At 47.4% G+C, this 13,909-nt stretch overlaps 1 protein-coding gene across 1 annotated transcript in view; it reads left to right on the plus strand.

Annotated features, from left to right (window-relative positions):
- cep112 (centrosomal protein 112) overlaps nt 1-13,909 on the plus strand; it is a 68,897-nt gene that overhangs the window by 24,999 nt on the left and 29,989 nt on the right. Inside the window, exons 18-20 of the mRNA XM_062566206.1 lie at nt 4,035-4,170; nt 6,229-6,336; nt 10,362-10,544. Of these exons, the coding sequence (XP_062422190.1) occupies nt 4,035-4,170; nt 6,229-6,336; nt 10,362-10,544 (427 nt within the window). The remainder of the gene's footprint in view (nt 1-4,034; nt 4,171-6,228; nt 6,337-10,361; nt 10,545-13,909) is intronic.

The raw sequence follows: 13,909 nt of genomic DNA on the forward strand, positions 1-13,909 counted from the left end.
AACACGGAGTTGCCATAGTTAACAGTCAGGTCCTGGGTAGGAGAGTCTTTGATCTTCAGGTGGTGAGCGGACATCCACTGAGAGATGTCAGTCACACAGACAGATCCGTGTTGCCACCTGAGTGTCAGAGTAAGGGGGATGAGAGAATTATTTGAGTGTCATTGGCGTAGCTGTGGTAGGAGAAACCATGCAAGCGAATGACAAAGTCGACAGAGTTGGTGTAGGGACAGAAGAAGAGGGGACCCAGGACGAAGCCCTGAGGAACTCCAGTAGTAAGAAGACAAGGTTCCGGGTTGTCATTGATATCTTGCTGTATGCTTATTCTAATATTAATGCCATATGCCATTTGTGTTCAAAAAGCTGGAGAGGAACAAGCTGGTAAAAAAGGGAACCGGTTTATTACTAATATAGATAAATGTACCAGTATCGTATTTGTGGTAATGAATTGTAAGTATTGGGTGTCATGATATAGACGGCCGGTATTGCATTGAAGTCATCATTTTTGTATCGTGACAACCCTAGCTGCAAGTTTAGTCAGGATTTCTTTGTGGATATTGAATTTAATGGACAGATAATGAGGCAGATGATATTTTTCTACTCTGGGTAGATAAGTTATTAGCTACCATGACATTTAGCAATCCAGCTCTAATCGCATCCCTTAATATGTGATTGCTGATATGTGATGATGATTGATTTTGGGACATTTGCATATCATGATGTAACGTCATTAAATTCCTAACATGATTGTCACGCTTAACCAAATATGACGTTTATTTCACAAAACCAGCTTACTTGCAAATGCGCACTGACAGTATTATTACAGTTAATTAATGCACTGAAACAACTCAATGTGGTGGGATTGTCTTTAGGGGTTTCATTGTCTCATTAGGAAGCTTCCATGTTTGGGATATGTAAATAGAGTATGTTTACTGCAGGGACTCGTGCCTAGTTGATTTAGCATTGTGCTGCAGTCTGCATAATTCATGAAGCCAAATAGCATCTAAATGCACGATGGAAGGAGGAAAAAGCCCGTTCCAAACCATGAGTAAGATCTCTCCCCCTCCAGCAAAGAAATATCAAATAACTAACTGAACTGAAGAGCAGTTTTGAAATGTGAGACAGACATGTGCCATGTTTTTTTTGTTTTGTTTTTTGTTTACCCACACTGCTCATTAGGGCGTTTAGGTGGCTTTGACACGTTAACCAACGCGAGGGGAAGTCACACCCTCAACCCTGTTGTTGTTGGCAGCGGAGAGCATCATGCTTGATTGAGCATTTGCTCCCAAAGTATCTCAAAACAGTAAAGAAAAAAAATCCATCAAATGTACAAATTGTTTTTAAAAAAAAAGATTAATTTTACTAAATACAAAAAAAAGATGTTGTGTAATGAGGAATGCAGTGTTGATTTGCTCAAGAGCTTTGGACAAGTTTTCTGTTGACTGGTTCAATGTTTGTGTTCCACTGCAAGCCGATGGGATTGGTATAAATAGTTATATCTAAGAAGAAATAATTGTGTGATGTTAGTTTTTGACAGAGGCTGGTACCGCACCCTGATGACTGGCAAGCCCTGATGCCCCTGTGGGAGACGGATCAAAAAAAGGAGAGACCTCTTTCTTTCCTTCTTCCTATGTGGCTGTTTTTTGGCTTCATATCTTGAGATGAAATCCGGTTCATAAACGGGCCACATTGTCCGGCTGTTTTACAGCCATCAAGCTGTTTTCTACTCTCATTCTCTCTCTCTCTCTGGCTTTAATATCTTGTCCTTGTGCTTTTCACTCTTGTGTCTTTGCTTATTCGTGGTCTGTCTTTTATTCTGCGCCTATTTCTTTTCTGTTTGTTTTGTTCTCCCCACCACCCACCACCCCCCTTTTCTCTTTCACCGGGGATGAAAACCAAGCCTGTTTCTTCACATGGCGCTGAATATTTCAGTTTTGCATTTTCTTTATGTGCTCTGCTTTTCTTCTTTCTTTTTTTACATGCACCTTTGATGTGTCTGTGGATTCGTTATCATTCCGTTTGGATGAGCTCACAGAAGCAGATGCGCGCACACACACACACACACACACACACCACGTGTACACACACTCTTTTCATACGCTGGAGCAGAGTCATCCGCATGCAAGCGGGCATTTAAGTCTGTTTGTCAGTCTTTTCCATCCTCTCCTCCAACCACATCACAGCCCGTACCGTTCCTAAATACTCCACTTGCGTGAAAATAATGTTTGCATTTAGGCAATTAAGGGTTCCCTTTTGTGTGCTTTGACTTTAATGTGTACTCTTGCACACACTGTACGTTTATGTAAATGTTCACGTACAGTAAGTTCCTTGTCTCCTTATATCCAGCACTTGGTGCGCGCACACACACACACACACGCAGGCGGCATGTGGCAGTGTGTGGTCAGGGCAGTCTGGGAAACGCCGGCATCCCAGCAGCCCTCCTGTCTGCCAGGCGGCCGGGTGGCGGAAGCTCCTTCACCCTGTGAACACTCTCCCTCCCTGTCTCTTCGCCTCCTTCCCTTCCTCCACTTTAAACAGCTGTTTGGGCATTGAGGGATGGGAGGACTTCCTCTTTAGCGAAAGGCACATCTTTAATTTGATCCTCGTCTCCTTCCACTTTTCCAACCAGAGGGATCCATTTAAAGCCAACGGGGCCGCCCCTGGCACCCCTGGCCTTCCTCTACCCTCGCCGCTTCTGCCCGCCTGGCCTCCCTAACTCCTTTTTTTTTTTCTTCTTCTTGTTCTTGTCATTCCTCTCATCCCACCAGTCAGTGCTCTGTTATTGATGGTGACACGCTGTCTACCTCCCTCTTGTGACCACGCCCGCACAGGCAGTTGTTCTCATAGGAAGGGCCAAAAGGTGATGTTTTCACCTGCCGGGTAGAGTTGTCAGTCACACAAAGAGCGTGTGTGACTGTGGCTCGTGAACAAAGGCAGCTACACACACACGCACACAATTCATTTTGGCTCTGCTTTGGAAGTTTTTGAAAAACTTTTCTATTTCTGTGACATCCTCCTTTTCTCCCTTCCTGTCTTTTTCCATCTTTAGTCTCCTTTTAAACCTTTTGTGTCTGTCTGAGCCCGGAAGGCAGTCGTGCAACAAGACTGATTAATAATTACAGAGTACACAAAATTGTGAGAGAGGGAGAAAAAAGGGAAGAAAAAAAAAAACTATTCTTGTTTGATGTCCGACATGAGAGAGACCAAAATTACAAAGCGACAGAAGACTATAAAGAGGAGAGAAAGCTCGCACATTCCTTTTTCAGTCCTCTGCCTCTCTCCTTTCGCTTTTTCACATAGTTCTGTTCCTCTCCACTGACTTTCTGTTTCGTTTTTTTTTTTTGTCTTGCTTGTTTGATGTTCTCTATCTTGATGGAGTTATTGCTTTGATTACGAGAATTTGAGAATGTGAGTGTGCTCCGGCAAAGACTTCAGTTATTTTTGCTGATGCGGTTTTGTTTTTGTAAGGTGCATGTGTGTGTTCAGTTCTACCCGCTATGCTTTCATCACTGCGCTAATGAGCCGTGCCCTTTATGAATTGTAAAACACACCCACCCGCACACACTTGCCGGTAAAGCGTTGTGAAATCAAGATAAATGTGTGGAGATTGTGTGTCCTCCTCCGCCCGCCGTGGTCATGTTGTAATTGTGGTTTAAAGCCCCGCCCTGCGGGCCAAACGTCTATTCTCCTTCCCGCTGGTCTGTCTGTTGGGAATAATGAAACGTTAATTAGTGCATACGTGTGTGAGAGTGCGATGTCTCGGCTCGGGCCTTCCTGTGACTCTGTGACCCCACATTCACTGTCCTTGGCGTACTTGCACAGTCACCACGAGAGTAGGTGTCCCGACACACAAGTGATCCCGGATTGAACTACTCCTCCAGACCTTTGTTTCTATACACGTCTTGTCAGTTTTCTCTTTTCCTTTCCTTTGTTTTCTAAAAAGAGAAGCCCCCATTAACCCTTTTTAGCCGCTTTCTCGACGTGGCGCGCCTGGATTTCCTCAGCCCTCCTTTTTGTGTGTGTTTTTTGGTTCAAAGGGAGATGGAGAGCCAGCTGGACCGAGCCAGAGAGAGCCAAAGGCAGCAGATCCAGCAGGCGGACGCGGCCCTGGAGCAGTTCAGGAAGCAGGTGGAGCTCAGCGCTGAGAAGACCTACGCGGACATGAATCTCCAGGTCTGACACACACACGCACGCATCCGTAGTATATTAGCCAACACGTAGTACTCGTGCACAGCTGTTTCCCATCACAGGTATGCATGCTTTCCATCAGCCTCTAATCACAACACGCATTAGCACATGTTTTGTTTCCTGTTGAGTGGCAAATACAGATGCACTTGTGGCCGACTCTCTTTCACGTTTACGCTCCACCACAAAGGGAGTGAGCTGTTTGACAAGCAGTAACCAAGACAATGCGCGCGCACACACACACACACACACACACACACACATTTTTGCGGTTGCATCTGTGGTCAGGCTGTGTCTCTGCAACAGGGCGCCACGCTGGCTGCGCTGGAATTCCTCCGTACGTCTGCCTGTGTGTGTGTGTGTGTGTGTGCGTGTGCCCGCTGCATGGACGAGGCCGCACAGCGTCGAGTTTTAGTCTCTGATTAGTGACGTTCTTTTGCGTGGGCGTATTGACAAGAGAAGCAATGTGCCGCTCGCTTCTGAACCTTGAAGAAGGCGCCCCAAAGAAAACTGAGGGGTCCTTTGCCATTCGGGGGGGGGAGACCTCATGGAAAATAGCACACCAGTTCGAACGTGTTGTTCACAGACAGAACTTTCCGAAAACGTTGTTTCCTTTCTCGGTTGTTTCTGCTTCTCAAACGCCTGTTGTTGTGATATCATCCTCCCTCGATGCTCGGAAAATGTCTGAAGTGCTGGATTTTCCCTCATCGCTCTCCTCCTCTTTTCCTGTTCACATTTTTCCATCTCATGCTCTCTCCCATCACACCCCTGGCATCCCGATCTGACTTTATCCTCAGCCCACATCAAAGCCGAGAGAGCAGCAGTCTCTTCTGCGTCCCTGTCATCCTCCCACCCTTCTTTGCTCCATTACATTTATCCTGCAAAGGCTTTAATGTCGCCGAAGAATTTTTTACCCTTTTTTTTTTTTTATCCCTCTATCTTCCCTCTTTCTGTCCCTCCATCTCTTCATCCTCTCCGCAGACAGTGTTTTACCTAAATAGGTTACCTCTCTCCTTTTCTCATTTTAAAACATGTATCCCACTTTTAAGAGTGCTCTCAAAAGAAAATCTGCTCTGGATTGGGGGGGGGGGGGGGAGCTGAGAATCGCTGATATAATCTAATATTATCATATTGTTTTAAAGGGGAGGTACCCACCGTGACGTCGTACTTCAGCCAATTACCCCCTAACCAGCGCCAAGTGTTTTTGGTTGGAAAAATATCGGTGTCTATGTTTATTGAACTGTCGCCACTGAAGAGTGGTTTTGCATTTGCGTTTTTCGGTGAGAAGCTCGCTCTTCTTCGAGGCGCTTTGTCAGTCTCGTTGGCAGCGAGGCGACTGCCGTGATCGAGCTCTTCTTGATTGGCAGGTTGGGTTGAACCATCCTGGTAGACTCTGAATATATAATTGAACGTATGAACCCTTACGGTCCACCACGGGTCCAGTTGAACGCTGCACAAAGATTAGGGTGAAAGAACATTCGTGGGACGGTTTGTTTGTCCCAGGGCTCTTTTTTTTTTTTGAAGGATTTCATGGATTCCTCTCTTTTGCCTTTGGGGACCTTAACTGCACTTTACCAAGTGTAGGTCATTAAAAAATTCCATTTCATTGTTGCCAGCATCCCAGCCTCATCTAGCGCATCTAATCTTGATGGGGACGTCAGGTGTTTTATTTGAGATACTAAACTGTTTGACTGTGCTCCCAAATGTACGATGTCTTCAACTAGTGGATCTGAGAGCTCTTCTCAACACTTCAATTGATGTTTTTTTTTTTTTTATCAAATCATTTCCTGGGGTTTTGGTTGATTAGTGAAGGTTTAGGTAAAATGGGCAAGTTGTAGTGTGAGAAAAGTGCTTTTGTGTGGGCGTCGATTGTGCCTGGTTGTTTTGTGGGCACACACTGTAACCTTTTGTTGTGTCCCCCCCCCCCCCCCCGATTGTTGCCTGGTTACCTTTTTTGTTTCATCAACACAAACATTAAAACTTGCGTGAATAAAAAGCTGAACTATTGTGTATTCTCTTTGGCCTCTGTTCTTCTCATGCATCCAGATGGAGAAGGTGGAGGAGGACCTGATCCGGTCCAAGTCCCTGAGGGAGAAGCAGGCCAAGGAGTTCTCCCAGCAGCTCGATGCACTCAGGCAGAAATACGAGCAGCAGGTCCGTACGAGCCTCGGCGTTTCTCTCCATCTGTCTGCACCTAAACCTGCTCGTGCGAAACCTTTTTTTTTTTTTTTTCTCGCTTCTCCTCTCACGATGAAGCCGGTGGAAAGAATTCTGCTCCCCTTGTCGCCCCCGCCACGTCGACGTCTGACACTCCGAGGCCGAGGGGTCCGACAGTCATTCCGGTTCTCCTCCGCATCTGCTGCGCCTGATTTAATATCTCACGACAAGGGACACGCTTTAGATTAAGCTTGTCTTGAGGAACCGATGCGCTTATCACGTGTATCGACTTGACTTCGATTGGGAGTCTAGAAAGCCTGTTTTCACTTCTAAGTCCAGCGCGCTGATAGGAGGTCATCTCTGCTCAGTTCACCACAGCAGATGACTATACTTTTAACCATGTGATTTGATATTTTTATACCGAATTTGTAGTCCAACCTAAAGTTGAATCAATCTTTCCCTTTAAGGCAGTGTTAGCTTTTTGTTTCTTTTGTGTAACTTGTCTTCAACAACACAAGAGTAATGCTCCAACAGATGTTTTGTTCACCAGTGAATAGCGTAAAATCATGTTACAATGTATATAAGATACAAAAGCAGTCTGGTATCCTTTCATCAGAAGTACATCAGGCAAAATAATGGAGTCTGTTGTCGTTCAGCGTAGAATTGCACCATTTGATGAGCTAAGTTTTTGGATTATTCCTTTTAAAAGAAAAATATTTGAGAAACTGCAGCCATGACTCGTGTCTATTTCCCATCTGCATCCGCGGCATGATTATTTTCCAGCGGCCCGTTAATAGGCACGCTAACACTCATCTCCTGGCCAGATGAAGTCTGCACCGTGTGTAATTCGCTGTCGATTTGCCATATAAAGATACAAGGCAAGTGTTATTTCCAAGGAGTGGAGAAGCGGCTCCCGGTGATTGATTTGCTCCATGACTTCTGTTTTTAATTATAATCAAATGTATGAGTTAAACACTTTCAAAAGATTCAAATAGGATTCATGATGTGTTCAAATTTAACGATGGAAAGTGGGAAATGACTTCTTTTTTTTTTTTTTTTTTTTGAAGCTCCATCTGCAAGCTAGAAAATGGAAATCCGACAATGCCTCTTAAATCTTGAAACCATTGTTCCCGTATCCAAAAAGACATTTTCATGCCGCCATAATGATCCAGTAACTGCGAATTTATCGGTGTTTTGAGGCGCCAACTCCAGGTGTCATGAATTCCATCTCATGTAGAAGAACAGGAAGGCAATCAAAGTGTTTCAGGAGAAAGTACTCTGTGTGTGTGTGTGTGTGTGTGTGTGTGTGTGTGTGTGTGTGTGTGTGTGTGTGTGTGTGTGTGTGTGTGTGTGTGTGTGTGTGTGTGTGTGTGTGTGTGTGTGTGTGTGTGTGTGTGTGTGTGTGTGTGTGTGTGTGTGTGTGTGTGTGTGTGTGTGTGCGTGCGTAGTTGACAGTTGAAACCGGCTAGGCAGGGCGAGCAGCTCGTCAGGCGGGCTTTTGTCTTGAAGGTGAAAACACATGACGACAAACGGGCATTTATAATGATTTACTGGGAGCACAATCGCTTTGCGTTCCGCATGCGCGCTTTAACTCTGTTTGCGCAGACACGCGTGTGTCTCCACTCCAGAGAGATTGGTGTCGCGAGATCAAGTTTGTCCATTCAGATGCTCGCAAAGGAGCATTCCCCTGAGGGCGACTTCAATGGGGACTTGTTTTTTCCGGGCGCCACAAAGTCCCAGCGGAGGTCAAACGGCTGGTTTTTGGGGTTAAGGGGAAACCTAAACCCGTCCTCCTCGAGATGTTTGTCTGTGAAAGGGCGCACATCCCGAAGGAGGATTGGGTCTATAGAGGTTCAAGTGTGCGCCACGCACCTCTGGCGGAGACGGATGCATCCAGTTCAGACCTCTCAGTGAGAGGCTCGTCTTTCCTCCATCTCTCTCCTGTCCTTCCTTCCTTCTCGCCCCCTGCTGAGACCGGATGGGGCTTCTCTTCAGCTCTCCTCTCCACCCTCCTCCTCCTCCTTCCCCCAGGGCCTGAAAGAAGCCCGTTACCTAACTCTTGTCCCAATGCGATCCACACACACACACACACACACACACACACACACACACACGGTCTCTCACAACCATGTCAGGCCAGTGTTGACAGGTGTCGTGCTGTGCAGTAACACCCGCCCCCCCCTGCGTAGCCGTGGCACCAAGCTGTGCCGTAGAGCGACTCTTCCCTCCCAAACGCCACGGCGGCCCCTTTAAGGATCGCAGCATCCTCCGCTGCACGCTGGCGCCCTGTGATGTCACGGCTCCTTCGCCCGGTCCGCGCTCTCTCATCTCTTTTCAGTCTTTTTGCTTTAGCTGCTTTTACTTTTTTTTTTTCACAATGGATCTATCTTTCCAATTCTTCGCCTTCCACGATCGACCTCAGATCACCCCCCCCCCCCCCCCCCCCCCCACCCCCACCCCCACCCCCCATGTGATTTGACAAACCGGAGCAGCCTGTGGATTGCACCGTGGACAACATCAGCATCGCCGGTGGGAGACGGGGCCCCCGTCCTAACGGGGCCCTGTGGGGCTCCGGTATGAACTTGAGAAGATTCGATTGTGTGAGTTATGTTGAGGGTGTGTGTGTGTGTGTGTGTGTGTGTGTGTCTATGAACCGAGGAAAAAAACATTTTTATCCACTTCTAACTCCTCCCATTGATCTATCTCGGGGGGGCGCTGGGGGGCAAAGCTCCTGTCAAAACCTGAGGGGTTTAATCCCCGGCTTCCCAAAAAATGAAGCGTCTATTGTGGCCTTCCTCTGCGTGCCGAAGAAGATAGCCGCTCATTCGCCACCTGCCCTGAATAGGGCACAGCGTGCTGGGATGCAGGGGATGGAGGGGGGGGGGGCGCCCGGGTACACCACGTAGAGGCGGTGGATCCTCGCGCAGGTTGGGGGCCGTCAATGTGCTGGAGGATTAGCTTCAGAGCGGGAGAATCGAATGGGCCCCCCCCCTCCCCACCCCGGGCCCCTGCTGTCCTTTCAAAACTCCGGCCGGGGTCCCGCACGGCGGGATAGTGTGTTTGTGTGGGGGGGGGGGGGGAGCAGGGTACAGAGCCTGGGAAAGGCTCGGAGCTGTGCTGCAGAGGCTCACCTCTCAGCAGGTGACTCGGCTGCGCTGTCCGCCTGGAACACGGACTCGCTTCAGCTGCCGGGACGATTTAAGACCCGAGACATCGTGTCCCTTTGTGTCCCGTCTTATGCTTTCCTCCTCTGTAACGTGTGTGTGTGTGTGTGTAACTCTGGGGGGAAAGACGTTACTGTGTTGGTTCATGAATCCTCATTAGCAGCGTGAACCCCCATGATTGGAGCACGCTGATTGTTGCTTGAACTTAATCCCATTTAATAATTCAATAATGGACTTTAAATTGCTTTAATTACGAGATTGCAATTACAGGCAGTATCAAGAATCTTCAAGCATCTTAAAGTTCTCTTTTGGCCGTGCTGGCCCTCCCTCCTGTGACTTGGGTTTATAATGATCATAATAGTCGTCGCCTAAGCCGATTGTCGCATGCTGTCAGGCGCATAGCATGGGGCAGGTTGCTGCAGCCAGATGGCTACCTCCTACCAGCTTGCATGCGTAGTCCAAACTCGCTGCTCTTCTATAAGCCGATGGCAGAAAAGAGTGATGGGGGTGCTGGGGGGGCAGATATTGGAGAGCGTGGAGCGGGACATTGAGGGCCGCTCTGTGCAATTGTCAGTAGAGGTGGGAGGGTGGAGGGAGCAAGACGGATGTAAACACAGCGCTTCGTGTCCGACAATGTGAGGCATCAGAGAAACTGTGTTTTTTTTATATTTATTTTTTATTTGAGAAATTTTTCTTCCCCCCACCTATCGACCAACTTTGACCCCCAAATCGGCAGGGGTTTGTTTTCAGGTGGAAGGACAAAACGGATAGGTTGCATGGACAAGTCGTCATGACGACGGGATCGCTCCGAGTGTGTGTTGGCTGATGGAGTCTCTCGTTGCCTGCTTGTCCAATCAGATGGCTGAGCAGCGCGTGCAGCACGAGCAGGAGAGGACGCGGCTCCAGCAGCAGCACAGCGCAGAAAAGGACATCCTGGTCCAGGAGCGCCAGTGGGAGGTGGGCAGCCTGGAGAGGCAGGCCAAGGCGGCGCTGCAGCAGCACCAACAGCACAGCCAGGAGTGGAGGAAGCGCGATGGTCAGGTAGGGGGTCTCCACTGATCCACGTTTCCACACACACACACACACACACACACAGAAACACACACATATACGCTGACCCGCCGCTCTCCAGCGGACAACCATTTTGGATTTTGCCCATTGACGTTTTTCTGGGGAGAGGGGGGTTCGGTTTCAAAAGCACCGTGGGGTCAGACACTTTTTGTGGACTTGAAGTGAGACAGATATTGGGTTTTTAATGTCTTTAGAGACAGCTCGGGAGCTGTTCGATACCACCGTTTGACCAAAATATGCATTTTATGTGGGCCAAAAGGACATTGCGCATGAGGAAAAAACTTTTTGTTTAGTTTATTTCCTTTAAAAAAAAAAAAAATATTCACTCAGTCCTAGCTTCCAGAGTTGCGCTAATGTTTTTTTTTGGGGGGGGGGGATTTTAATTTTTTTATGATTTCTCTTTTTATCGGCGCAGGGATTCTCGGTAGACGAGTCAAAACGTAGAAAGCGGAGAGGAAATCTTTTATTACAAAACCCTGGGTAGGATTTCTCTTATTTCCTGCTGGACAGTTGTGCACCAGCGACCAGCGGACGGTGCTCCCTCCAGAGTGCATTCTCCTCTCACCGCAGGTGGCCCCCCTCCCTCCAGGAGGCGCCGGTGATTGCTCCTACCGCCCCACTGACATCTATGCTATTGGGCGTCCATGACACCTCCTCGTGCCCCTCGCTCAGCCTCCGGCCCCAGGCTAGCTTGGCAGGTTCTGCGGGAAGCCCCCCCCCCCCCCCAGCGGGGAATTTTTTTGTTGATTCGCCGCTAAGCGGGGATTGGCATCCAGTCGGCTAAAAGTGACACGCAAAGAAGCGCAAATGTACGCTTAAAATGTCATGGAATTTCAAGAGAATAATAAGACAAAAATAGTTTACATGGATTAAATGTTTATCAACACTAATGAAAATGAAGCACGTTTTCCTTCTGATTAAATAGCTGCAAATTCGTAATTACTTTGGACCAAGCTATTTATTTTTTGGTCCAGAAAAGTCGAAAATGACCCGCTGTTGAAAATGAATATTGTGTGCCGCGTCAGTCGGCTCTGTGGCTGATTGCTGGAAGTCATCTTAAACACCGACACAGGAGTTCACCCTACGGAAGTCTAAAATGTCTTTTTTTTTAAAAGCCAGAAACCGTGTAACACGGGGGGGGACGGTTGTGTTTTTGTCCTTTTCACTCCGGCTCAAATGTTCCCACGTTGTACCATCTGTTTTTGGAGACTGTCTATCACTGCTGACACGGGCTAGCGCGGGATTTGACTTTTCTCAGAAATCGACGTTTCTGCTGATGACGGGCCGTCACACTCGTGTCACAATGACAAATCTGAGGATCTCGGGAGGGTGACGGGAAACCAATCTCCCCCGGCGCCCATCTCTTGTTCTCACTTCCTGTTTGCTGGTGAAGAGTAGAGATCAGCCCCTCCGCTCCCACCCCGCCCTGCCTTGGACGGCATCGTGAGGTTTCTGAAAGTGGTTCTGGATGTCAGTCGGTTTGACGCCCTGCTCCTAGCGTGACAGGAAGCTGACACTCCGACAGCGCATATGTATCAAAGATGAGCAAAAAGACACTTATTATTAAAGACTTCTAAAGAACTCCTGTCCTGTTATACACGTAGGTAGTGCGGCCTTTTTTTTAAACCGTCACACAAGGCTGGGGAAGGTGGGGGGTGGGGGACTTTTACTGAAAACATTGAGCACTTCCTGCAAAGCCAACAAAACAGCTCACTTTTAAAAACCCAGATGGAGAATATATTATCATCAGGTTTCCCTGTCGTCTCCAACTCTCCCGCTTCCTGGAATCAGTGCACGCTCCCACACCCGAAGGATGAGTGGTAGCCGTCCCCTTGATGTGGTGGTGGGACACTAATAAACAGCATTCCTGGCTCGGTGGCCTTTCAGAAGCAGAGCCGATGGGAAAAAAAGGAGTTATAGCGCTATGAATATATTTAACATAGAAACTATTGTCAGAATCATGTCAAATTATATGATAAAACAATTCAGCATATTTAGCTACTTTTCCTCAATAAACTCAATTTTGTGTCTGCAATGCGTTTTCAGTTTTTGACTAATAGGCTTCAAATTTATAATGTTATCTTTCTTTTTGCGTGGGGGAAACAATGTAATTGTTCATTCATCATATTTCCCCCACCGGCTCCCCCTCAAAGCGAGGTATTATTTTTCCCAACTAATTATTTTGTGTTTTTTCAAAGGAACGCACACGCCATCTGGACCTCAAACAGCATGAGGGCGGGAGAGAGAGAGGGAGAGAGAGAGAGAGAGAGTCTAGTGAGGTCTTTCTCCCGGGCCATGCTGGACTTAATAATGATGCTGTCAATTGTTCAAAGAACCTGATTTAAGACGTGTCAAACAAAGCGAGGGATGACAGACCGCGTTAAGCCGAGCTAACAGGAAGTCGGATGCCGACAGCACCCTGTGTGCACGTTGACTGTCTCAACGCGTCCAGACGCTCTGGTGTCGTCAAGCGGATCCAGTCTTGTTGCGCAATGATTTTTTTTTTCCAGTAGCGGATCTCACAGCGCTGTGCTGTCACCGGGTTATAATCAATTCATCATCTTCCCGTGCACAGTGCTAAGTATTCATGTTGGAACAGATAATGAAGACAATGCATTGAGTTGCTGTATTTACTGTGGAGCCTGATGCCGCTGTCGATTAGCTTAGCTTAGCTTAGCACAAAGACGTAAAGGAGAAACGGCTAATGTGTTGAACGTTGTTTGTTTAATGCGCACACAAACTGAGCTCCATGGTTACGGCGCAGACAGGAGAGGGGACATCATAACAGTATTTCCAAAGTCCAAGGCCTAAAGTTGGGTTCATATTTTAGGTCCACAACGTTTAAGCTAAAAGTATTCCACCTGTCATGCTGATGCAAACTTGATTCTCTTTTACACACAGCAGCAGAAATGGCACCTACAGTGATAGGATTATTGGGCCTGCGAGCCAACATGCACAATACCAGGCCATGGAGGGCAGCTATTATGAACGTTATTCGTAGCGCCGGGGTTTGCAGAGTCATGGAATCCGCCTGTTCCCAGTTTTATTAAGTTCATGCAATGCTTTTTTTAAAACAGGAAAACATGTCGCTTTGCTCTTATTTTGTGATATCGTTAATGTCTGACTGTAATCCACAAACATTTTCTCAAATGAGATAACCAGAGGAATAATGACTCCATTAAGAATAACGTAATGGATGCACTCAGCGGATTGAACCTTTTTATCCATTAGCGGTAAAGGAGTTACTTGTTTTGACATGTGGACACACCTCCACGAATCATGTTTGGTATGCGTCCTACAATGGAAGATGGCATGTTATATTCATAGGAGGGGCA

The sequence above is a fragment of the Pungitius pungitius genome, chromosome 12 (assembly GCF_949316345.1).
Source record: "Pungitius pungitius chromosome 12, fPunPun2.1, whole genome shotgun sequence".
In the NCBI taxonomy this organism is placed as follows: Eukaryota; Metazoa; Chordata; class Actinopteri; order Perciformes; family Gasterosteidae; genus Pungitius; species Pungitius pungitius.